At 37.9% G+C, this 24,076-nt stretch overlaps 1 protein-coding gene across 4 annotated transcripts in view; it reads right to left on the bottom strand.

Annotated features, from left to right (window-relative positions):
• The window catches only part of CACNB2 (calcium voltage-gated channel auxiliary subunit beta 2), a 398,122-nt gene that overhangs the window by 10,506 nt on the left and 363,540 nt on the right, over positions 1–24,076 (bottom strand). For 3 of the 4 annotated variants that reach the window (XM_027847927.1, XM_027847928.1, XM_027847929.1), the window contains 5 exons: positions 23,688–23,764; positions 17,178–17,311; positions 12,573–12,653; positions 11,401–11,459; positions 5,760–5,869 (listed from right to left, as the gene is read on the bottom strand). In XM_027847927.1, coding sequence (XP_027703728.1) covers positions 5,760–5,869; positions 11,401–11,459; positions 12,573–12,653; positions 17,178–17,311; positions 23,688–23,764 — 461 coding nt within the window. Of the gene's footprint in view, positions 1–5,759; positions 5,870–11,400; positions 11,460–12,572; positions 12,654–16,487; positions 16,550–17,177; positions 17,312–23,687; positions 23,765–24,076 lie in introns of all 4 variants that reach the window. The other variant, XM_027847930.1, reaches the window with a different exon arrangement.

Genomic DNA, 24,076 nt, shown 5'->3' with positions numbered 1-24,076 from the left:
TGGGTGGCCTTGCTTATCTGTCAGACTATAAATGACCTCCTGATGCCTTTCTCGCTCCAAATGAAGGATCCTGAACTTTTTTGGTGTCTTAGATTCTTTGGCCATTCAAATCTGTGAACCACTTCTCAGCATAATGTTGGTGACCTATATTCTTTTTTTAAAAAATTTTAATATTTTATAAAAATATTAAAAAAACCGCTTCTGTTTTTTGGCCGCAATTTGCTTCACTCAAATGCTCTCCATTATGCTTCCCCTACTTGGTTCCTGACATCTGAGTATATCTTCTTACTGTTATAATATCATCCAACCTTCTTCTACCTATCCCATTTTAAAAATAAGACACATTAATCCAGATGCTTATTCTATTCATCAGTCTCATGCTACCAAGTCTCAGTGTTACCTGTGAGGTCAAATTTGCTCCCTAGTTTTAGTACCCTTAGTTCATCTTATTTATTGATGATATTTTGCTGATATCTTGTGCATTTGTGAAAATACCTTTTTTTTTTTTTTTAAACTATGTGCTGTTTTCTTGGGATTTTTTTCTCTCCTATGAACTTCTGAGTATCTTAACTGCTCCACTTCCTGTAGCTTCTCTGTAGCAAAATGCCCTCCAAACTGGATCGTCAAAGATAGGCCTGAAAGGCGCTAAGAATTAGAGTTCTGAACTCCCTGGGGTCACACTTTACCTGCCATCCTCACTCTGCTCTTCCAGTTCTGATCTTTCCATATTCTCCTCTGAGGAGTGTAATCAGATCAACACTGTCAGTAATCAGATCAACACTACCATTGCTTCTGGAAAGAGCCATCAACTGACTGTCCTACTGTTTCACTCACCATCCCTGAAAATGCTCAGACCAAAATAATCTTTCCTTGACAGCCTTCTATGTGCTGTCCATTAGAAGGTAAACTCATTGAGGGCAGGGACTGTTTTTTGTTTTTGTATCCCTAGCACTTAGCACAAAGCTTGGCATATAGTAAATGCTTAACAAATGCTTTTCCATTCATTCACTCACTTATTCATCCATCCATCCAGCTGGGTAGATATAAACAGGCCATTTTTTTCCCTGGTTTTCTTTTTAGTTTAATGTCCTTTTGATTAGATATGCATGACTCCAAGTAAATATATTTTTATCAGTGTTTGTTATATGTCTACCATCCCTGACTAGGCACTGATCATTTTTCTCTTTTAATATGTGGCCCTTACATCCAAAAAATAAATCCAAAGGACATATATACTGTCTCAAGAGATAAAGTCTCATCTTCTTGGGAAGGCATAACCCAATGCACCTCACTCATGTTATCATGTCTTAACAATTTTAACTTCTTTTTTTAAAAAAAGTAGTTTTAACCTGTGAAAGGTCTAGTTCACATGATGTGAATTCACATTTTTTAAGTTAATACCAAGTTTTTACATACTTTTAGTATTATATGCTAAATAAATTCTACATACTAACTACTAACAAAGTACTAAATGAATTTACTCAAAACAACTAAAAGTTATTTAATAACAAATACAAACTAGTTATACTTTATTAATTCATTATGTTTTTGCTTTGAGATATATATGTATACATATATATGCAAATTCAAAAGTGCTAGTTGCTATTAACATTTTTAAGCTTAAATTCTAAACTTTATCAATTCAGGACTATATTCTCTTATAAGAGGTGGTATAATTCTGAAAATAATTTACAAAGCCATATTTCTTGGGCTACTGATGGAGAATTTAAAGTATATCGTATGGAGAAGTGGTATAGGATTCTAGGTAGGCAGCTGTTAGAGGAGTGAAGAAGGCTTGGATTTAAGCCCCTTCTCTGACACATTCTCACATTCTTTGTGTGTGTGTGTGTGTGTGTGTGTGTAACTCTGGGCAAGTCACATAAACTTTAGTGCCCCAAGTAATTTTCCAAATCTATATATTACTGAGCAGTTGCCAATCTGTCTTGGTAAAGAAAGTTCCTTGTGAGAAGTTTTTTACACTGATATAATCATAGGTGCATTACAAACATATGTTTAGCCAAAAGTGTCTTGATTTGGAGTTGGAAGGATCTTAACTATCATTGTGTCCAACTCTCTCACTTCACGAGGAAGTAAACTGAGGTCAAGAGAGGTTAGATGACTTACCTAGGGTTGTAAAGCTAGTAAGCATCTGAGACAGGATTTGAACTCAGGTCTTTTTGACTCTAATTCCAGCATTACCATGCCATACTACTTCATTGTACTAGTTTATGAACTACCAAATATAAAATATATTTACTAACAATCCAGGTATGATTTACCTGTCAAATTAGCCCAGAAATATGCAAAAGATCTCCTGTATAGAGAGACTACTGAGAATGGATTATTTTGAAAACTTTGGTGGAATCTTTCCTTTATATAAATCTTACAATTCATAGGTTCAATATGGAGAGAAGTGGTGGCTAAGAAGAGATTAAGGTCATGTGACCCATTTATTCTCACAAAATTTGACTAATTTGGGGACAGGATGTTCATTATGGCTCGGGTATGTAAGACCAATGTTTTTGAGAAAGTGGATGAGTGGACAAGTGCTCTTTTGTTCCATTATATTATATATCTTTCCACTCCCCTTGTGGTATTTTTATCTGGTTTGGTTTCATTAAACTTCTCCCCGTTTCTGCTTCCCAAACAAAATCCTCCCAGCTCTTTGGCTGCAGGTTGGTGTAGTGGAAAGGACAACAGCCCTGGAATCACAAGATATGAGTTCAAATTCTGACTCTTATCATTTGCGTGGCCTTGGGGAAATCATCTAACCTCTCTGGGATACAGTTTCCTCAACTGTAAAATAAAGCACTTCAACTATAATTTTATAGGTCCCTTCCAGTTTTATATTCTGTGATCCCTTGTGCTTATCCCTTTTTCTTGGTCCACCCTTTCTGTTTATATGACAGACAACATGCCAATGATTCGTTAAAACACTACTTTTAGTAATACTATTCCTAATTTAGTACCAAGAATAGTTTCAAAATAATATCTGCGAAGCGAGTACAACTGTCAGCTGCATTATGTTGCTATCAACACTCTAGCTGGAGAATTTATCTGGGTAAACCACCTCACTGGATAAAGTATCCTGTTGATGAAGTCAAAGTTAAAGATGTTGATGCAATTGAATTATCTACCGAACACCTACTATGTGCAAGGTGGCACCCACTAAGTGCTAGAGATGAAAAGATTAAAAAATAATTACAAGGATCCAGCCATCTAGAATTTAAAATCAGAAGGCTTTACTTAGAGATCATGAAGTCCAACCTTCTTGTTTTGTGGATGAGAAAGCCGAGACCCAGAGTTGTGGGTGACTCCCCCAAAGTCACATAGGTAGGAAGAGGCAGGATCAAAACTCTTTCTTTAAAGATCCTAACTCTGAGGCCAACATTTTTTTCCCCCATTGGACCAATTAATTAAGCTCTTGCCTCAATATCATTATAAAATTTTTTATTTAAACAAAACTGACTGGGATTTAATTAGAAAGTATATCCAATATAAGGGAATGTAAGGATAAGTAAAAGTTGGGATAGGGGCCTCATCTGGGATAAACATTGAGTTCTCTGCATTTGCAGGCACCCACTAGAGAGATTTTTCTACCTGGGCCTCTTATCGATTTCATTAGTTTTAGGATATGTTAGAGAAAAATTAGTATACTTCCTCTGTTTTGTTTTAAACTTCGATTGTTAAGTAGGGTATTTGTTTGTTTGTTTGTTTTTGGTGTTTCCTTAAAAGTCAGATCAGTTTTTGATAATGACTTTTGTTTGTTGAATATTTATATATCAATATCTACAGTATTGCCCAGTACAAGTATTGCTGCTGATATGAGAAGTATGGATTCTGTATTCCTAAAATGCTGAACCCTAGCTGATAAATGTTCATATTTTTCTTCAGATTTTAAGCAGACTTAGACTGCTTACCTTATTGTGAAATCCTAAAATATTGCAGATATATTAGATAAGGTTTGCCTGCTGGCCTATAAACGTCAAGAAACCAACCTTTCCTGGGAGCCCCATACTTCTTTGAGGGCTATTCTAAGTATGTCTTCTTTAAGTTAATCTACTTGTCCTAGTGAAGTGAAAGTCTGAAACTCCATTTGGATTTCCCTTGAAATCATAGGGATCCATTGGAAAATTTTGGAGTACCTTTTAGTATAGGGATCCAGGGAAAATTTTCTTGGACCTCCAAACACATGGTACATGGTCCCTTGGAGACATTTTGATGTGCCCAGTATAGAGAGGGACATGTACAAATTTTGTCCAGACCTCATTTGGTTGTCTTTGCATTGAGGGAATCATGGAAGAGTTTTCACTGAGAGTTTGTTTTTTCACTTACGGATAAGGTGAGAACTTCCAGGTGAATCCAGGTTCCTAATCCCTATAATGAGAGCTTGATGTGCTTTGGAATCTCTCTAGGCAGAGGCTTTTCCTTCTGAGAAAGGAAGTTTAATTTTCTTTGCTTTATTTTATTTTTTAAAATAGTTATTTATTTATTTATTTATTTATTTATTTTGATTTTTAACATGCGTTTTTAATTTTCTTTGCTTTATAAGTTGGTAAGTGATTAATCTCAGATAGTGCTGATATTATTATAGTATTTAGTTTCCCAAATGAGACGAGACTAGAAGGGCCCCTTTATGGGAGAGGGACAGGGAGAGAACAAAAAAGTCAGCTCTTCTAGAGCCAGTTGATTAATGTGGCTGCCAAAGCATCCAATCAAATTGGTTTGGTTAGGGTGAGGGGGTGACTTCCAGTCAACCCCAGCTTTGTAACCCTAGCAGGTAGATCCCTACATGCTCAGGTAACTCTCTAAAGGCCCATGCTTCCTCTTTGAGAACAGAGAATTGCTTTTCTTTTCTTTTCTTTCTTTCTTTATTCTTTTTGGGATGGGGAAGGCACTTTTTTTTTTTTTTTAAGCAACAAGCAAGGCATTAACCTATGAGGAACTTTGTCAAATGGTATTGGTTTGTTAAATTGTATCACTAAGTATTTGGAAGTACGGAAGAATGCTATCATATTTAATTAGAAACTGTACCAGGAAGACTTTTCCTGAGGCTCTTTAGTACAAGACACTGGGGAAAGCATTAAAAAAAAAATAATGCGGAGCTTTCCTGGGTCACAAAAGAGCTGTCCAAGATCTGGGACTATGGAATTTCCAAACACACTCTAGTAGATTTGCTGAGCAAACATTTAAATTGGGGGCACAGTATAAGGATGGGGTTAAAACCATCCCATCCCACTTAACACTGATGGATTTATTAAGTGAGGACCCAATGTCATTGTTCAGTGCCTGGATATCTCCATACATGAAAGGAAATCTTTTGTGGGGCTGAGGACTTGGTCATGCTCTTTGAGAAAATGGGAGATATAGTCTATTTCCAAACTGGGTCAGTACTTAACAGACATGACTTACCCCTCACAGACTTCCTAGTGTGAATTTCTGGGTAAGTCGCTAAATGTCTCGGCTTCCTCATCTGTAAATTAGGGATGATAATATCTGAGCCACCACCAAATAGAGTTCATGGAAAGGAAGCACTCTGTTAACTTCAGATTGCTAAAGAAACCTAAATTCTTACATTAAATTCAAAATGGAGGATTTTTATAAGGAGAAACCACCATGTCTGCCTCTCTGTCGCCTGGTAACATGTGAGTCCCAGGACAACCGGCATGATTTAGGTAGATCTTTGCCATCATCAAACTGAAGAGTGTTTGATATTCTTGTTTGAAGAGAAAAGGTTTATCAGGGTTGTACAAACTTACCTAAGCTTGACCTTGTGTTGGAGCGTTCTATTATCGCATGCTTGCTAGGATTGTTTAACACTGAGCGTTTGGCAAGCGAGATGTCAGCTGTGACCCTTGTGATAGATATCCTGTACAAAAAAAAATATCATTAGACTCAGGCTTCTGGAAAGTGAGTGGAAAAAAAAAAAGGACAGTTAAAATTAACTCAGGTAACAGAGCATGTGGCATGTAATACACAAAGGGGAGAATGCATGACAAGCTCAACTGAAAAACATCATCACAGCTTGGATGGTTTGGAACTTTAGATCTCTGGATCCTGGGCCCAGGAAATTTGTTACCACTTGTAGGGCATGTCTCATGATGTATGCTGACTTTTCATGCTACAAATGAAGGCTTTAAAGATGTCTTAAAATAGTACAAAAAGGGGTACACAATCAATAAACATTTATTAAGCAACTACTATATGCTAGGCATCGTTAAGTGCTGGAGACACACAAAGAGGCAAAACACAGTCCCTGACCTCAAGAAACTCACAATCTAATGAGGGAAATTACAAGGAAACCAAAATGTACAATCAAGCTATATATAGGACAAACAGGATATAAAGAGGGAAGGCACTAGAATTAAGAGGGGTTGGCAAAGGCTTCCTGTAGAAGACAGGATTTTAGTTGGGACTTCAAGGAAGCCAGGGAAGCCAGTAGGCAGAGAAGACAAGGGGGACAGTCAGAGAAAATGGCTAGAGCCAAGAGATGCGGTGTCTTGTCCGTGGAAGAGTAAGGAGGTCAGTGTCACTGGATTGGAGTATGTGACAGAGAGTAAGGTGTAAGAAGACCAGAAAGGTAGGAGTTCTCCAATTTATGAAGGGCTATGAATACCAAATAAAGTGTTTTGTATTTGATTCTGGAGGTGATAGGAAGCCATCGGAGTTTGCTGAGGAGGTTGGACTTGTACTTTAGGAACATCACTTTAATGGCCAAATGGAGGATGGGCTAGGGTGGAGAGAGACTTGAGGCAGACAGATCTACCAGTAGGCTATTGCCATAATCAATGCATGAGGTAATGAGGGCCTGTACCAGAGCGGTGGGCTTAATACTCAGTATTTGAGTGGATTCTGCTGAATGGACAAAGACTATGGACAAAGAAAATTCATAATAACCATTGTTCTCGGGGCTTAAACTATTCTTTGCTGTGTCACTGCATTTGTGCTCTGATCAATGTGGGTAACTCCCTTCAAAGATACAGCTCACAACCCAGTCATGCTTTGTCATCCTGTGTAACCTGTATCACACCCTCTCAGGAACACTCCAGAGGGAGATTATATTGTTGATTAGATAAAAGCTGCTTGTAGATAATCTCCCCTGTCAGCCCTGAGCCTCTGCTGTGGAGAAAGCACATAGCCAAGGGACTCTCTGGGCAGCAGACTTGGGACATACTGCTTTGTGTTGCCTCAGAAATGCCAGCAGTTGCTCCTTTGGGGCTTCAATGCCATCCTTCCAACTAAGTATACTCAAAGCTAGCTTGCATTAATGGAATAGCATCTATTTCCCTGGTTTGTTGACTTTCAAAATCACCTCCTCACACATGGCCTAGAAGGAATCTGGGTTACTGTGCACATTCTTACACTTCAATGCACATTCCAAAGATTTCACTGTAGATTATTGAAACCTTCAGAATCACTAGACTGGGGGATTTAATTAGTCACAGATGTTAGTTTTGCCTATTAGAGCAGGTTTGCCTGTTTTATTCTTCTACTATCTGCTTTCTGCAAGGTGATATTTTTAAAAGCTCTTTTTACATATAAGAATTAGGGTAGATTCATTTTTAAATAAGCCACCTGGGGCATGATGCCAAAGAGTAAAGAATTCATATCTTGATATGCTCTCCTCTAGCCTAAACATCCAAAGATTTAATACGTGAAACATATATATGGTGAAAAAATTGCATTAGGCTTGGAAATAAGTAGTGCATTAAGACTGGGGACTCACGAGGAGGGATCATAAGGAGAACATCTTTCTCACTTATTTTCATCAATGGAACTCTTTCCAATGCCTGTCACTCTTCTGGGATGTGTTGCCCAATGGTTAGCAAACTCTCACCTGTTCCTCATTCCTGTGACACTGAATCATGGGCTACTGAAGAGACAGACCCTCCTCTCTAACCCTTACTGCCAATTCTCTTTTCCTTATGGACCACACCAAAAATGACTTCAAAATCCCATGTCTCTCTCCAGAGCCATCTGATTCTTTTATTGTGGTCTCTGCCATCTCCTATTCTATTAATTAAGAAACATCATCTCACTTCAGCATTCTCCTTCTATTTTCTGGTGTTCCCTGATACATAGTTCCACCCAGATGACACTGTATTGCAATACCTTTACCTTTCCAGTATTGCTCACACCTTTTCTTATACCCTTAAGATTCATTAGTCACAGTGGAATTAGTCACAGAAATTGGAATACTTCTTGACACTGCCACTTTCACATGCATTTTCTCACCATCCCTTAGACATTTCTTCTCCATGCCTGGAATGCACTCCTTCCTCACTTTCATTTCTTGGAATTTCTTTAAATCCTTGTGTCACTTTCTTCATGAAACCCTTACTGATATAAAGATTTCTCCCTCTCAAAATTACCTTGTCTCCATTATATATTCTGATTATACTCATATGTGTATGTGCTGTGTTCTTCATTAAGGTCCTCCCAGGCAGATACTGACTCACTTGTGTCTTTTTGGCTCCTGTATAGTGCCTGACCCACAGTAAATGCTTAACGAATCCCTGCTGATCAAGTCCTACAGGTCTCAGGCTTTAGAATAAGTGACTGGGTACCTTGAAAATACAACTCTAGTTCCAAGGATGGGGATAAGCCAAGGTAGTCTCACTGATGAGAACACAGGTTATTTCTTCAAAGTCAGCAGCAATGGTTTGTTAGCTAATCTTCTGCCATTGCTATTTCATTTTTCTCTTAATGAAAACAATCAAGTTGGCTGATACCCTGGCATATAGAGCCAAGACACAACCTTTGACTTAGATTTCCCCTTCCAAATTCATGGCCTGTCCAGGTCTAAGGAAAGGTTACATTTTCCTAAAGATGAGAGCTGAATCAGAATGATCCCGTTCCTTCTCTTTCTGTCCCTCCTTTCGATATAGCTTTAATTGTTGAAGAAGCAGCAATGGATTTATTAATGCATAAAAGAGCATCAAAGCTTCTCTGGGAGGACATACTGTATTCAGAGATTGCTCATGCAGACTGTTCCAAACTGCACTAAGAGACAAGAGCCAGGGAATGAATAAAAGCATGTTGATTTATTCTAACAAGGCAGATTAGAGGCACACCTCTTAGTCTTTGCCAGGCCTCCACAATGCCAGAGGCAATGGCTCTTGGCCTAGCATGTAATAAATCATTTCATGAAATTACGGAAAATTAAAATTAGAAGAGTAAGGAAAGGCAGACCTGGCTGATAAACATCTATTTTAATTTTTCCCTTGAAAAATACATCTATTACTTTTCTGAGTGTGTCTCTTTCTTGAACTGTGTTGAAAAGCTTCATTCTCTGCTACTCCCTAATTTTGGAATTGTGTGGGGGAAAAAGCTTTAATTCTACCCTATTTTAAAATGGCAGACTAAAATGTATAATTATACAGGGGTGGGGAGCCTGTGGCCTTGAGGTCACATGTGGCCTTCTAGGTCCTCAAGTGTGGATTCAGTCAAAGAGCCACACTTGAGGACCTAGAGGGCCACACGTGGCCTCGAGGCTGCAGGTTTCCCACTCCTGGAATAAAAGGAATAAATTATCATATGAAGAATGCCACATGGAACTCCTGAACCCTACTGGTACAGCTAATCTGACAATCTGGTCCTAGATCTTCTCTGACGATGGCTGGGGAGGAGGAGGCAAAGATGTAGAGAAGAGGGACGATACATTTCCACAGTGAAAATGCAGAGAAATGATCCTGACATTGCTAGGCTCCGTCTTCCCATCCTACTGTTCTAAATTCAAAGTGTACATTTGATGACTTTCCTCCTGCTCCGGTGATAAAAGAGAAATAGGAAGAGCATTGGGGACTTCTATCATAATAACACCTCATTTTGATGGGGTTCTTTTAAGGTTGATAAAGCTCTTTTCCTCCTAACAACCCCTCGCAGCAGGTAAAACAAGTATTATTCTTTGCATTTTCCAGATGAAGAGAGAGACTGGATCAGAGAGGTTAAAGGATTTACCCAGGCAGGGTCACACAATGAGCAGGTCTATCAGCCAGCACTGATACTCAGATTTCAAAGCCTTCACACCTTCACACCTTCACAATACTTCATTGCTTCCTCTGTAGCTATTATTCCATTAAGAGTTGAGAACGGGCAGCTCCTCCTCACAAAACTATGTCTGGTGAAATTATAACCTTCCCTAAACTACTTACCTTCTCTGGTGCCTAGCACTGTGCTCTACATGGAAGTTTGTGGATTGACTGATAGAGGTGCTGAATCACTAAGCATTTATTAAGTGCCTACTATGCACCAGGCACTGAGCTAAACTCTGGGAATACAAAGAAAGATAAAAGATAGTACTTGCTTTCAAATAGCTTACAATCTAGGTCTAGGCTCACATGAAAACAACTATGTATAAATAAGACATATACAGGATAAATTGAAGATAATCAATAGAGGAAAGGTATAACCATTAAGGGGCATCAGGAAAGGTTTCTTGCAAAACAGTGGTGTCAAACTCAAATAGAAACAGGAGCCATTGAACTGTATATAAGGATCCCTGCTGCTGTATATTGACTTAGAAAAAGCTATATTAACATTATGTTTTACTATGATTTTTTCTTTTTTTTAATTTTTAAAATATTTTATCTTTGTCCCTAGTTACATGTAAAACAATTTTTAACATTCATGTTTAAAACTTTGAGTTCCAAATTCTCTCCCTTCTTCCCACCATTGAGAAGGCAAGCAATTCAATATAGGTTATATATGTGCGGTCATACAAAACATATTCATAACAGACATGTTGTGAAAGAGAACATGTTTTATTGTGTTTTTATTGATTCTGTTAAATATTTCCCAATTACATTTTAATCTGGCTCAGGATTGCACCAGGGAGTGGGCCATGGATTTGACACCTCTGGTGTAGAACACGGGGATTTTTAGCTGGGACTTGAAGGAAACCAAGAGGTAGAAAAGGGGAGGGAGAGGATTCTAGGCATGAGGGACTGTCAGTGAAAATGCCCAGAGTCAGGAGACAGCGTTTCTTATGAGAGAAACAGCAGAGACCAACGTCACTGGATGGTGGAGTATGTGGATGGGAGTAAGGTATAAGAAAACTGGAAGGGTAGGAGGGGCTCAGGCTGTGAGGGGCTTTGAATGCCAACCAAAGGATTGTTTTTTTATTTGATCCTGCTGGTAAAGGGAACCACTGGAGTCTACTGAATAGGGAGGTGACATGGTCAGATCTGTACTATAGGAACATTCATTTGGCAACTGGGTGGACGACATTCTCTACTGAGGAAGGCTACATCCTGAAACCTGTTAGGCTTCCAGAAGACAGTTTTACACACACCTTGAGCCTCATCACGGTAACCTGTGCATCTACCCCTGGGATTCTACTTGGCTACAAATTCAAAGATGAAACAAATAAGAAAATAAAAAGCATGCTGATATACTTACCGCCCTTCAAATCTGTGTTTTAAAAAATCAAACAGTGCTTTCTGCATCATATCTGTCACCTAAAAATAAGCAAAGCAACAAATGAAGGTATGACAAACATGACTTGTTGTGCTAAAAAAAATTTTTTTTATTAAGAATGATAGATGTGGGATTCATGTTTGGAAAAAATGGCATAATTTGAAGGTTATCATTTTCCATTTCTGATTTTTGATAAAAACAATAAAAGCAGTTTCTAGTCTCCTCTTTTTACCCTTATTTACTATAAATAGTTTATTTACATTAGATTCACAGAACCAGAGGATATCAGAATAAGAAGGAACCTCAGAAGCCAATGAGTCCAACCTTTTCCAGAAGAACCAACCTATACAAGTAGAGTCTAGAGTATTCTGAGTGCTAATACAGCCTTTGATTGAAGATTGCCAGCAACAAGAAATTCATTATCTCCACAGGAAATCTTTTCTGCTCTTTCATCATTATAGCTATAAGAAGTTTTCCTTATAATAAAGCAAAATCTGTCTCTGATATTTCTATCTATTAGCCCTAGTTCTTCTTTCTTGAGGGCAAATCAAGCAAAAATTTTAAATCATCTTCCATCTGACTGCCTGTTGGATATTTAAGGAGAACTAGTGGATCATTCACGTTCTCCCCAAGTCTTCTCCATACTAAACATTTCTAACTCCTGCAAATGGTTCTTATACCAAGAACTGTTGTAATCACTCTCCATTTGATGTTACCATCAATTTTGTTTCTGACTGAATACACTTGGCCAATAACCAAGTTTTCCCAAGTAGCAGCCCCGCTACCCCACCTCCCCAAATACTTGTCAACATAAGTCAACAGTTTAAAGTAATTTGGTTACTAGTGCAGGTTCATCTAAGTTCACAAATTGGGAGGCGGGGCCTGAGTAGAAGATTAATTCTACTTGCTGCAAGAGACTACTCAAGAGAAGCTAATGTCTAATGACAGCCATTTCTAGGGTGAGGAGAAGGAAAGGGAAGAAAGGAAAACAATTTACATGATAACGTTACATATTTAAAAGGAATAGCAAGTTGTACATTTTTGCAGTTTCATAAGCAATTGTCTTTTTTTATTATTATTATTATATTATGTTATGGAAATGCTTGTTTTATTCCATAAATTTAAAAAAAAAGAGAGAGGGGGAAGCTACTTACCTCATAGCCCTTCAGAGAAGGCCCCACTAACACTACCGGTCGCATAGAAGGCACCACATCGTAAGGAGGAATGTGCTCTGTCTGCAGAGACAGAAGAGGCTTTCAGAACCTTAGCAGGAAGATAGGATGCTTACAATTCATCTACAAGTCACTAACTCACTTCCCAGGGGATTCAATCAATAGGAATATTAAGAGGTGCTAGTGTTCCAGATTTTTTTTTTGCCTCTGTTATAAAAATAAACTCAGCCCAAGGTGTGAGTTTATTTTCTGAAGTTTTCCTATGCTTGAAACCATCAGGATTCCCTTGCCTCTCTCCAGACATGGTAATCTGACTTCTTCATAGGCAAGCTCATCTAGAAGAAGGTGCTGCTTCTGACAGAACCAGGTGACATGGTAGAAAGACTGCAAGAAAGCATGGGAACATGCCTCGGGATGGATGGGCTTAAGAGATCTTTGTGGATTGTCTGTAAGGCAATGGCGGTGAGTAGGATTGTATTAAAAACAGAAATAGTCCAGACTACTGGGACCAATATGGCTCAATAAAGTAGGGATGAAAAAGATTTTAAAGTCTTTTGTCTTAAGTAGTGGCTTCATCTATGAGGGGAGAAATAAACTACAAATTCCTTTTAAAACCAATATAAATATCTATTTTATTGTCTGTTACTTGTATAAGAATAGGGATAAGGGACCGGTCCTGTGACTTCATTGCTATCAGGAACTCTTGAATGAGGAAGCTTTCTCTGCTCATGTAAGCTGGTGTCTTCTCTGCAACTTATGGTCTCCAAGAATTGCCCAGAGAGCTAAGAGGGTGTAACTTGCTCAGGCTCTCACAGCTAGACTGTGGTAGAGGCAAGATTCCAATCCAGCTCTATCTAGTTCTAACACCAGCTCTCTAACCACTATACAACACTGCCTCCCTTCTACTTCCATGCAGAAGCCAATCCACCCAGATGTCATTTCTAATAAATAAATACTAGTCGTATAGTCATGCTTTTTATGTATAATGTGTATAGGCTTAAAAAAATATTAGCAAGCTAAAAATTCAAAATCAAAGGGTGGAACCACTGAGTTCATTTCTGATTTCATGCACTCAGTGATACTTTCATAAACTAAACAAAATTATAATCTCTTTATGTACCTAACATACTACAAGGGAAGGAGTTATAACCACAGGATCACAGAAGTAGAGGAGGAAACTGGGGCTCAGAGAAGTTAAGGGACTCATCCAGGGTCAATTGTTATTAAGCATCTGGGGTAGGCCATAAACCTAGGTCCTCTGCCTCTGGAGACAATGCTTTCTCCATGGCATTATGCTGCATTTCTAATCCATGTTTACATGCTGCAGCTGAATTTAAGGCATGTCTATATTATGTGGCTCACTCAAACTCTCTCTGCAGCTAAGAAAAAAAATTGGGGGTAGTAATGGAGAGTTACGGAGATAGTCAGTTACAAAAATCAAGCGGATCACTGGCAATAGATTCAAGATGAAGGAAAGAGTCAGTAGATAATGGGTAATGCCATTAACTTTATGTCAGAGAGATATTTCTATAACAGAAGACATAAAATTGGTCAAGGATTGGGTAGTTTTATTTAGAGCCAATAAACGCAGCCTCCGATGCCAAAAAGATCCTGTTAAGGTTTCTTAATTGAAGCATCCACTGATTTGTGAATTCTTCTAAATAAATTAATAAAAGAAAATTAATTCTAATCTCTAGATTCCTTCAAGCTCATGTGCCATATCCTATTGGAAGCTTTTCCTTATTCCTTCAGTTACTATTCACGCTCTCAAAATTTCATGTAAATACTTATCTGTTTTCATATTACACTCCTTAAGTAGGATGTAAGCGGCTTGAGGGCAGGGACGGTTTTTCATTTTGTCATTACATCCTTGCAATATTAGGATGCTTGTTGGATTCAAATAATTAATTTTTAAAAAAGATATGGACAAAAATGAAATGTCTTTTAAATTATTCTGGGTATTTTATACATTAACCCTCAAATACGGAAGATTTATGAATTTATTTTTGTATCACAGTTTCTTAAGGAGTTTTTTTTTGGCTTACTAAAAATAATGTATTTTGTCTTATTATAAATTATTTTCATTTATATTTCTGGTTCCTGAAGTTTGTTTTAGAAATTTTAAAAAGCACCTTCAAAACAAAAGCACCAATCTGGAAAAAGTCACCGCAGCATACATATTCCAGTGAAGCGGGAACGCAATCTGTGTACTGTGCTGTCATTTTTCACTGTTTCAATGTTTAACGAGTTTCCAGGTAAATTTAAAGAGACATAACAAGGTAAACAACATCTTATACACGAAGTAAAAAACCAAGACAAACATGAATACAGTGACAGCACAGAATGCCACACAAGCACCAACCTAAAGCCATCTAAGACGTGGAAAACAACCTCGCGGCCAAATCTCTCTCTTTTTCTGCAGTGCTACATAAAAGTTCATCACATAACTGATAACATAAGAAGAATGAGTACCAGTGCCCAAGGCATCATAAGCATATAAATGAACTTATTTATATAATGCAGGCGCAGGCTCAAAATGTTTGGAAGCCATGTCCTTTTAACTCTGCAGCATCAGGAGATTGTTTCTACCTTTGAGACCAGGAATGTAAATAGTTTGATGCATGCATTTAAGTAACAGCCCAAAGAAATTCTAAGTCTGTAATTAATAGAGGGTCAGTGTCTGATGCAATAAATCTTTGCTTCTTCTTCTTTTTTTTTTTGGTTTTGTGACTGTCAACCAGCAAAGGGCTACCCATTGCTAGTCTTCAACCAGCTACTTAATAAATAATTATGGTAGATACAGAAATTACCTTATTTGATGGAATAGTGGCACTTTGAGCTCTAACCTTAAAATAAACCAATGGATTTTCAGCTGCCTTTTCCTGTTATCTCTCTTTTGTTATACATTCTTCACTGGCAAAAACAGTGATGAAATAATCTTTTAAAAAAAGTTTTGGGATATATTTAGAGGTATGGAGAACTTCAAGGATAGATCAAGCAATATGACCAGAAGCTCTGGTTATCATTTGATCACTTGTTCTAATCTATTAGCTGCGGGTTATGAGGTGAAGATCAAGGCTGGACCACTGGAATGGGAGGGACCTAAGAGGCCACTGAATCCAATATCCAAGCTTCAGAAGGGATGCCAACATGAGACCACAAAGACTTGACCACTTTTCTCTTTGAATCTCTGTGATAAGGGATCAGATCATTCGTGTATTGTAATTTCTCTTTTTAGATTACTGATGGTCTTAATAACAGAGATCCAGGTGCTTTAATTTAAGCACTTTTTTTTTTTTTTGGATTATGGTTCTCCTCTTCAGTAATTCACTAGCAATTGTATCAAAAATAAACAAAAAACGCCCTTGCAGTTCAGTACCTAGCACCATATAAATTACATATGAGCTCTGGATGCACAAGGCAGAAGACCCATTCCCAGAGAAGAAGAATCCAACCTTCTGAGAAGGTTGGGGGAGGAGGGTGAACAGAGGAGAATTTATTTACTGCACACTCCTGTGCTGGAATTCACCCACTGTTTCTGCCAGCCTTGGTAACACTGTCATATTTATCACAGTGAGGACAGATGGTGGTGTGTAAAAGAAGGGAAGGAATGGGAATTAGGGGATTCCTAAAAAAAGGGAGAAGTAGGCAGCCTCTCTCAGAAGCTGCAAAACCTACTGACAGGAAGTGGACTCTCGTCTGAAATGAAGGGTTCTGAGAAAATACCAGTCAGCAGAGACAATCGCATCAATCTTTGACACCTTGGTTGGCCAGTGGTAAAAGCTCACAAGGAGACTGCTAGACCCAGTGTCCAATAGATGGGATGCTGCAATCTGACTGATGGAAGAGGCAAGAACATTGGGAGAGAATTTATATATGACAATAGGAAAAACTCACAGTAAACCGCCAAAACAAGCCTGCAGTTTTCCACTGGTCTTGTTCATCTGCAGATTTTGCACCTAGTGGATTAGAAGTTTAAATACTGACTAAATTAAAAATCGAAGGCTTTTTTTTTTTAGTACAAGCTATGTATCTGGATATCACAAATTAGATTCTAATCATTGTTTTAATATGCTTGATTATGTTAAAAATCTGGAAAAAAAAAAGAAAGAGACAAAGACAGACAGAATAAGCATGCACTATAGAGGTGCATTATGTGGACTTGTCAGTGTTTGATGTCCCTGGATGTTTCAATCATTTCCTTTGGTGGTCTATTATTCCATCAAAAAGGATAAGTACTGTAATGGTGCTTCACTGAGTCACTCATTGAACTTAGTTGGTTTTAAATGCACGGACTCAATTCACTGCTTGATAGTTCCCTTTCTTAGTACTAGAATGATTGTACTTAATAAAATTGTGGCGATTAATGCTAATGATGCCAGTGGCAGGATAAACATAGCTTATGTCAATGTAAACTTACCGATTTCTGTTTCTGCTTAGCTACAGCGGCATGGAAAAGAAATAAAGAATAACAGAGCATGCGTGTTATTGGCTTGGAAGAGGACACAGACAGTCAACAGGACTAGAAACGTGGCGTGGTGGCGGCTGAGCGGGTGGACAGAGAGGAGCTCAGAAGTTCAATGTTACCTTCTTAAAGAAGGGCATTCTTTTCTCTTTGGAGTGGGGTGATGTTACACTGTTTGCACTGGGCTTAGGGGAGCGGTGGTTGGCTGGAATATCATTTTCTTCTGCTTCTAAGCCAGTAGCATCTATATCTATAGCTATATACAGACAAACAAGTCAAAATCATCAGGTGGACAAGAGAGGAAAAACAGGTTATAATGAAAATAAAATGGAATTAGACCCAAATGATCTGGAGTCAAAGGATTACCATGGTACACAAAGTTAAAGAAAAACTTAGAGGCAAAAGCATATAAGGGCCACAAAAGAAGACACATCTAACAAACCTTGAACAGACTTTCAAAATATCTGTTTGCATAATTAAACGAGCCTTGTACTAAATCCACCAGCAAAGATGGGGTATTTTTAGAACAAACTGACATTTGCTAAGTGTGGTTTGGAACATGGCATTGTATCTTGGGTACTATACTCACAGAATAATGTGTCACTTGATTTCTTCAAGTGACAAGTGGTAGAAAGTAAGCAAGAGAACACTGGAAACTTTCAATCCCATCAACAGCGTTCCCTGGCCTACTTTGCTCCAGGTCAGAGCAAGAGTCATCTGAATAGGCCTAGAGAAAATGCAACAAATATTTGAAGGCTGCAGCAGAAGAAAGGGAATGTGCATTCCAATAATCCAAAGGATTCATGGAAGAGGTACTTAAATAGTGCCTTAAGAGCCCAGGAGGCTTTACAGGCTGGAAGGGAGTGGAGTGATACTAAAATAATCCATGGAAATAAAGACAGACCCAATAAATAGCAAAGTAATGGGAAAGTACTCAGTTTAATGAAGTTAAATGACATCAGCCTGGGGAAGGGAGATAGCAAAATATCATTTTACTTATATAGAAATGAGATAGAATGGTGTAGAATGAGAACTGGATTGACAGTCAAGAAACCACAGTTCTAGGCCTGGGTCTGCCATTAATTAGCAGGATGACCTTAAGAAAGTCATGAAATTCTGGGTCTTAGTTTCTCTACCTGTTAAATGGAGGCTTTTTCTGGGCCTGGAGTCTATGATTGTATAATTGAACACTTAGAAATGTAGAATTTCTTTTTTAAAATGAGAGCAACTATATGATAATAATAAAGGACATTATGTCCATTATCTTGGTATATCATACCTGAGGCTAGCCTCAGACTCAGGTCTTCCTGACTCCTAGTTTGGGGTTCTATTCAAAACATCATACTACCTTATATACTAGAATCAGATAGGAATGGGCCAATTTAAGCTCAGAATTCAATTCTCTTATTGTACAGTTGAGGAAACTGAGGCTGTCAAAGGTTAAATGACTTACTCAAAGGCCCACAGCTAGTTAGAGACAAGAGTCTGAGTTAGAACTCAGGGCTGTTGACTCCTAGGTCACTCAATACTTTGTTATTCACTCAATACTTTGTTATACCAATATCTTATACTTGCAAAGCCCTTTTTGGTCTATTCACATTACCATCATTTTAACCCCACAATGACCCTGTGAGATAAGTATGGCAGGTATTATTATATTTGTTTTATAGACGAGAAAGCAAACCAAAGAATGATTTGCCCATGATTATCTAAACTATTAAGTGAAAGAATTGGAATTAAATCCAGTCCTGGCTTCAAGAACAGTACTCTTCTGGCCACCATACCATGCTTTTTTTTTCTGACACATTCATCCACTGCTTTGTATATTTTAGTGGAGATCATCTACTGTTCACGGAAATGACCTCTTCTAAGAATATCACATTAGAAGAATGGAAGAATATCTGTTAGCTATAGAGAAACAGCACAGTATTTTATACATACTCTTTCACACAAAACCAGTATACATAAGAAACAGAGATCAATGAACAGACACTTGCTTCTGAGCAGAAAGTAGTTCAATATTCAATAGTAGCCTCCTGTAGGATAGATTCCATCCCCAGTAGAAGGAATATCATCCTACCCTTTTTGAGCAACAGAAAACAATCTGAGAGGTTTTGCCTTCCTTTTTGGTTTAGAATTATGATGGATATTGAATGATTCTGTCCCGTCACAATCATAGGAAACCTATTGTGTCCTTCACCATATGGCTAAGGTAGGGAGTGCATGAAGTAATGAAAACAAGAGTCAACCTTAATTACAAGCAAAATGAACAGAGAACATGCTTCTCAAGCAGAAGTAGATGAGCAGCTTAGATGCATATGTATATTGGGGGAGGCAAATTTGTCCCCCTAGTATGGAAAGTCTCTTCCTGAATAGTGTATAGCTGTGAAAGAAGGTGGCCATGATATGACTGAAGATTCATCATCTCTAACAAATGTTACTGTTATCTTGTTTTACCATTGCTTATGTTTCTTAATCTACCTTCTTCACCACTCCAGTCATCTTTGTTATAAAAACATGTTAAAAATGTTATATAATATCTTTGTTATAAAAATGAAGAAGAAAAGAGAGGAAAAAACCACATCTCAGCAAAACTAACCAATACATCATAACAGTCTGATATCACACGCAATGTTTCACACACACTGGCCCTCTCTCTTTGCGAAGAAGGGAGAGAGGTGCAGTCTCCCATCTTTTCCTTGGGACCAAACTTGCTCATTACAATTTGACAGCATTCAGTTTTGATTGTTTTTGGCTGTTCTTTCCATTTACCTCGTTGAAACTATTGTGATGGTGTTTTCACAGTTCTGCTTACTGAATCAGGTTCAGTATGTTATTATTCCCAGAATAGGGAAGACTATGACAAAGATAGGTAAGCCTGCCCTCAAATGGTAAAGTCCCAAACAATTTTGCTTCCTCATATATACAAGGCTGGGAAAATGCCAAGCAGAGTAAATATTTATTAAGCATTTAGACTTCATGAACCTAAGTAGTCTAAACAACAGAAACAAGACCAGGGAGAGAGTCCAATTCAATTCAGTTAACATTTATTTGGTACCTATCATTTACAAGAGTGATGGAAAAACTAGTGAGTTTGGAGGGTATGGCCTGTCCACTATGACTAAGGAATCAAATCAATTGGGTGGCTATCTAGATCAATGTTGTCAAACTCAAATTAAAAAAGGGCCAAGTACTGACTCAGAAAACCACAAATTAACATTATTTATGTTGTATGGTATTTTTATTTATTTTGTTAGACATTTCCTAATTGCATTTTAATCTAGTTCAGCTTTGGGAGATTTGTGGTCCACTGGCAGGCACTAAGCTTGACACCTCTAAATTTCTAGGTTATAAATCTGCAATTTTTTTAATATTGGGGAAACTAACAGTTCAGTTGTGACATAGTCTAGATATCTAGTCTGGCTGCAAATCAATATGGTCAAATTAAATGTGATTTTTTTTATCCCTTTACATGGAACCTAGATCCTGAAAAAAGAAGTTTCAAATTTATTTGTTGGAGCTTAATTCTTTGCTAATATTGCTCATACAGCTCTTGTGTAGGAGAACACTTGGGTTCATTTGGAAACAGTAATAATAAATTCTAAAGGCTTGATACTGATGTGTTTTTCTCTGAACGTGGCTAAGAGATTTAACCTTCCCTCTCCTATGGAGCACTTTCTTAGAGCAGAGTAGAAAGAATAGAATGGCTAACCCTAATTGAACAAATCTGGAGATGTAGTGAGAAGGATTAAGGATGCTTAGCAATTGGAATACTGAACTACAGAATGATAGCATAACATATCATCTCTCCCCTGAGTCTTCTCGTCTCATCTTCATCATTACTTCCTTCAACAAAATCTTATATGGTATGATCTTCACCATGCCATTTTCCCTTCTGCTTATCAGCATCTCTACTAAAAGGTGATGCCCCGGGGCAGCTAGGTGGTGCAGTGCATAGAGCACCAGCCCTGAAGTCAGAAGGACCCAAGTTCAAGTCTGAGGACCCTCAGACACATAACTGTGTCTGACTCTGTGTGACTCTGGGCAAGTCACTTAACCCCAATTGTCCCACAAAAAAATAAAAAAAAAATAAAAGGTGATTCCCAGAACTGAACATGACACTTCTGATGTAGCCTGAGTGGGGCAAAGAACAGTAGGATCAATCCCAGCCTCTTTCAATGCCTCTTGACATTGCTCTACCCCTTTTTTTGGCTACTAAATCATAAATGTTGACATACTGGGCATTCAGTCCCTTAGAGATCTTCATATTAAAAAAAATAGCCTTTGCTAGTTTTAGCCCATTCTTTGCTTGACCATGTGTATTTGTTACAAGGAGTTATGGTTTTCTTTCTTTTTTCCCGAAGAGGGAAAAAGTGAAAGGGAGAGAAAATACATTTTTCTTTAAAAATATTAATTTAATTTAAAAAAGAAAAGTTAAGATAAAAAAGGACATACTGATACAATTTTTACAGCACCATGCCACACTTTTATATTCATACTTCATTAACTGCCCTTGTTTTCATAATTTCTATACACATCTTCTAAAAAATCTATGTTGGTTAATGAGTTTGCTCTGCATATCCACATTTTTTTCTTTAGGCAACTTCCCCTTCTCTGCCTCATTTCTTTGTGACTTCAGAGCTTCCCGAATCTCCTAAGCTGGCCTTCCTTTCAGAATTTTTGGTCATGAGGGTCAACCCATTGAGCAGTCTTCTCCTAAAATTGAAAATACAGGTCATATTATGCCCGCCTTTCCTATCCTACTCCATCACAAATTCTAAGATGGAGTGGTCACTTACCTCCAGGGTTTCATCAATTATACCTCATTGGCCACTTCTCATTAGCCAGAATCACATCCAGAATAGAATTTCCTTTGCCTACTCCTTACAACTTGAGCAAAAGAATAGTATGTGAGACAGGAGAGTAGCATCATTCATGGGAGACAAAATTTCAGAAAAGAGCTGGTAGTAAAATCTTGAATGTTAATGGAGGAGGGATATAAAATCATGTCACAGTGCTGTAAGAATTATATCACTATGGTTCTATGACAAAAATATAAAGCTTCTCTTTCAGAATCGAGATGTTGTCAATGGAGTTGTTTGGGAAGACTATTCTTAGGACATAATGGTTACTCAAGTTTACTCAATTGTATAATTTCATTAACCTGCTTAGTATTTCCACATTGTTGCTAGACTCCCTGTTCTCAACCTATTTTCACCACCAATTTGTCCTACATATAATACTCAGAATCTTAAGAATTATTTTGCCCATCTTTTTTCATGATCTTACTGGCTCTCTTAGATTAATAGTCTTTAAAGTGTTTCACCAAAAGGTTGTTTTCCATTTATATCACAGCATGTTCCACCCTAGATTGTACTCACAGTGATAGCTAAGGAAATAAGTCTACTTTTTCTTACACCTGTGAAGATGTCTTTTATTTCCCAGCCACCACACCTCTACTCTCACTTCTTTCCTTCCTTCCAAGCTCAAGAGAATAGTTTCTTCCATCAAACATTTTTTAACTAGCTTATCCTCTCTGAAAACCTTTATCCTTCTCACTAGTGGACGTGTCTCTGAACTACCTGTTCCTGTGCCATTCTCCATGATTTTAGTGTAGTTTTGTTTGTCCAATTTCTTCAATTAGATTGCAAGCTCCTTCTTTTGCACTGATCTACAGCACCAAGGACAGCGGTCTGTACTGAGTGCTTAATACACGTGGGCTTACTGTTACAGGAGATTCAGGTCAGTGACAAGTACAGTAGATGTCTCCATGTTCTATTCTATTTCTGCTTCCAATTTTTAGCTTTTTCAGTAAATATCCTTCATATTTGATGAGTTGTTTTTATAGAAGTGATGATAGCTTGGGCTAAGCCACCCACGCTACTCTTGGTTCCTTGTGAACAATCAAAAACATTTCTGACCAGACAGGCAGGTTTAAATGATGTAGTCTCTGGTTGTGGTTTTTTTTTCTTCTTCTTTTAAGTAATGCTTAAAGTCTAACAATGACTTAATTTAAAGCTTTGGACTCCCATTAGATTTAACTCATTGAGCTAAAGGTCCTAGATCACTACAGTGAGTTATGGTAAGCTTATTTACTGACTCCTCAGTCTTTTTTTTTTTTTCTGTTATATTTGTATATTAGCAGTCACTTCTCCCATCCCATGTACTTTCCCTTACATATTTTCACAAGAACAATGCTGTTTCTCATCAGTAAACCCATCAGTCAGCATTTATTAAGCACTTACTAAATGCTAGAGATAAAAGGAAATGCAAAAATCAGTCTCTGTTCTCAAGGAGCTCACAGTCTAATGGGGGGGGACAACACAAATAACTATGCACAAAACAAGATACATCCAGTACAAATCCGGGATAGTCTTAGAGGAAAGGCACTGAGATTAAAGAGGACTGGGAAAAGCTTCTTTTCTATCTAGAAGATAGGACTTCAGGTGATATTTGAAGGAAGCCAGGGGGTGGAGATGAGTAGGAAAGGTTTAAATCTACATCTCATCTTAAAAGTTACTGGCATTCCAACACAGAGATTCAGTGCAAATTAAAGCATAAAATAAGGTTAAGTCCTCAAAAAAAAAAGGGTTGAATCCATTATCAAGTTGTTCAACCCAACACCTACTTACCAGATGATGGAGGTGTAGATTTTCTGGAACTAGGTACTATGTCACCCAAACTGGATGATGAATTTCCTCCTGATTTACTGGAATAAAGAAAAAAAGGAAGTCACTATGAAAGTTGCAGTTCATCACAGAACTGGCATATTTCAATCATTTATTAATGGCAATGTTTTAAATTAATCTGGTCTACAAATAGGCAAATGGTGATTGCTCAGGGGAGTTTTTTTTTTTATCAGTTATTGAACAGGAGTAGATCAGGAGAGCTTGCTTTTGGGAAAATGTGGAATGCTTTTAATGACCCAAGCTTCTCCCTGATACAAGAGGCCATCTTTTTGACAGCCATGTTCTTCCAGTGACGCACTGTGGCTATGAGTCACAGAACAGTACAGCTGCTG

This window comes from Vombatus ursinus, unplaced genomic scaffold, assembly GCF_900497805.2.
Source record: "Vombatus ursinus unplaced genomic scaffold, bare-nosed wombat genome assembly UNPS02005459.1, whole genome shotgun sequence".
NCBI classification, from domain to species: domain Eukaryota; kingdom Metazoa; phylum Chordata; class Mammalia; order Diprotodontia; family Vombatidae; genus Vombatus; species Vombatus ursinus.
Note: the sequence above shows the minus strand (reverse complement) of the source record. Positions and strands in the feature narration are given on the sequence as shown.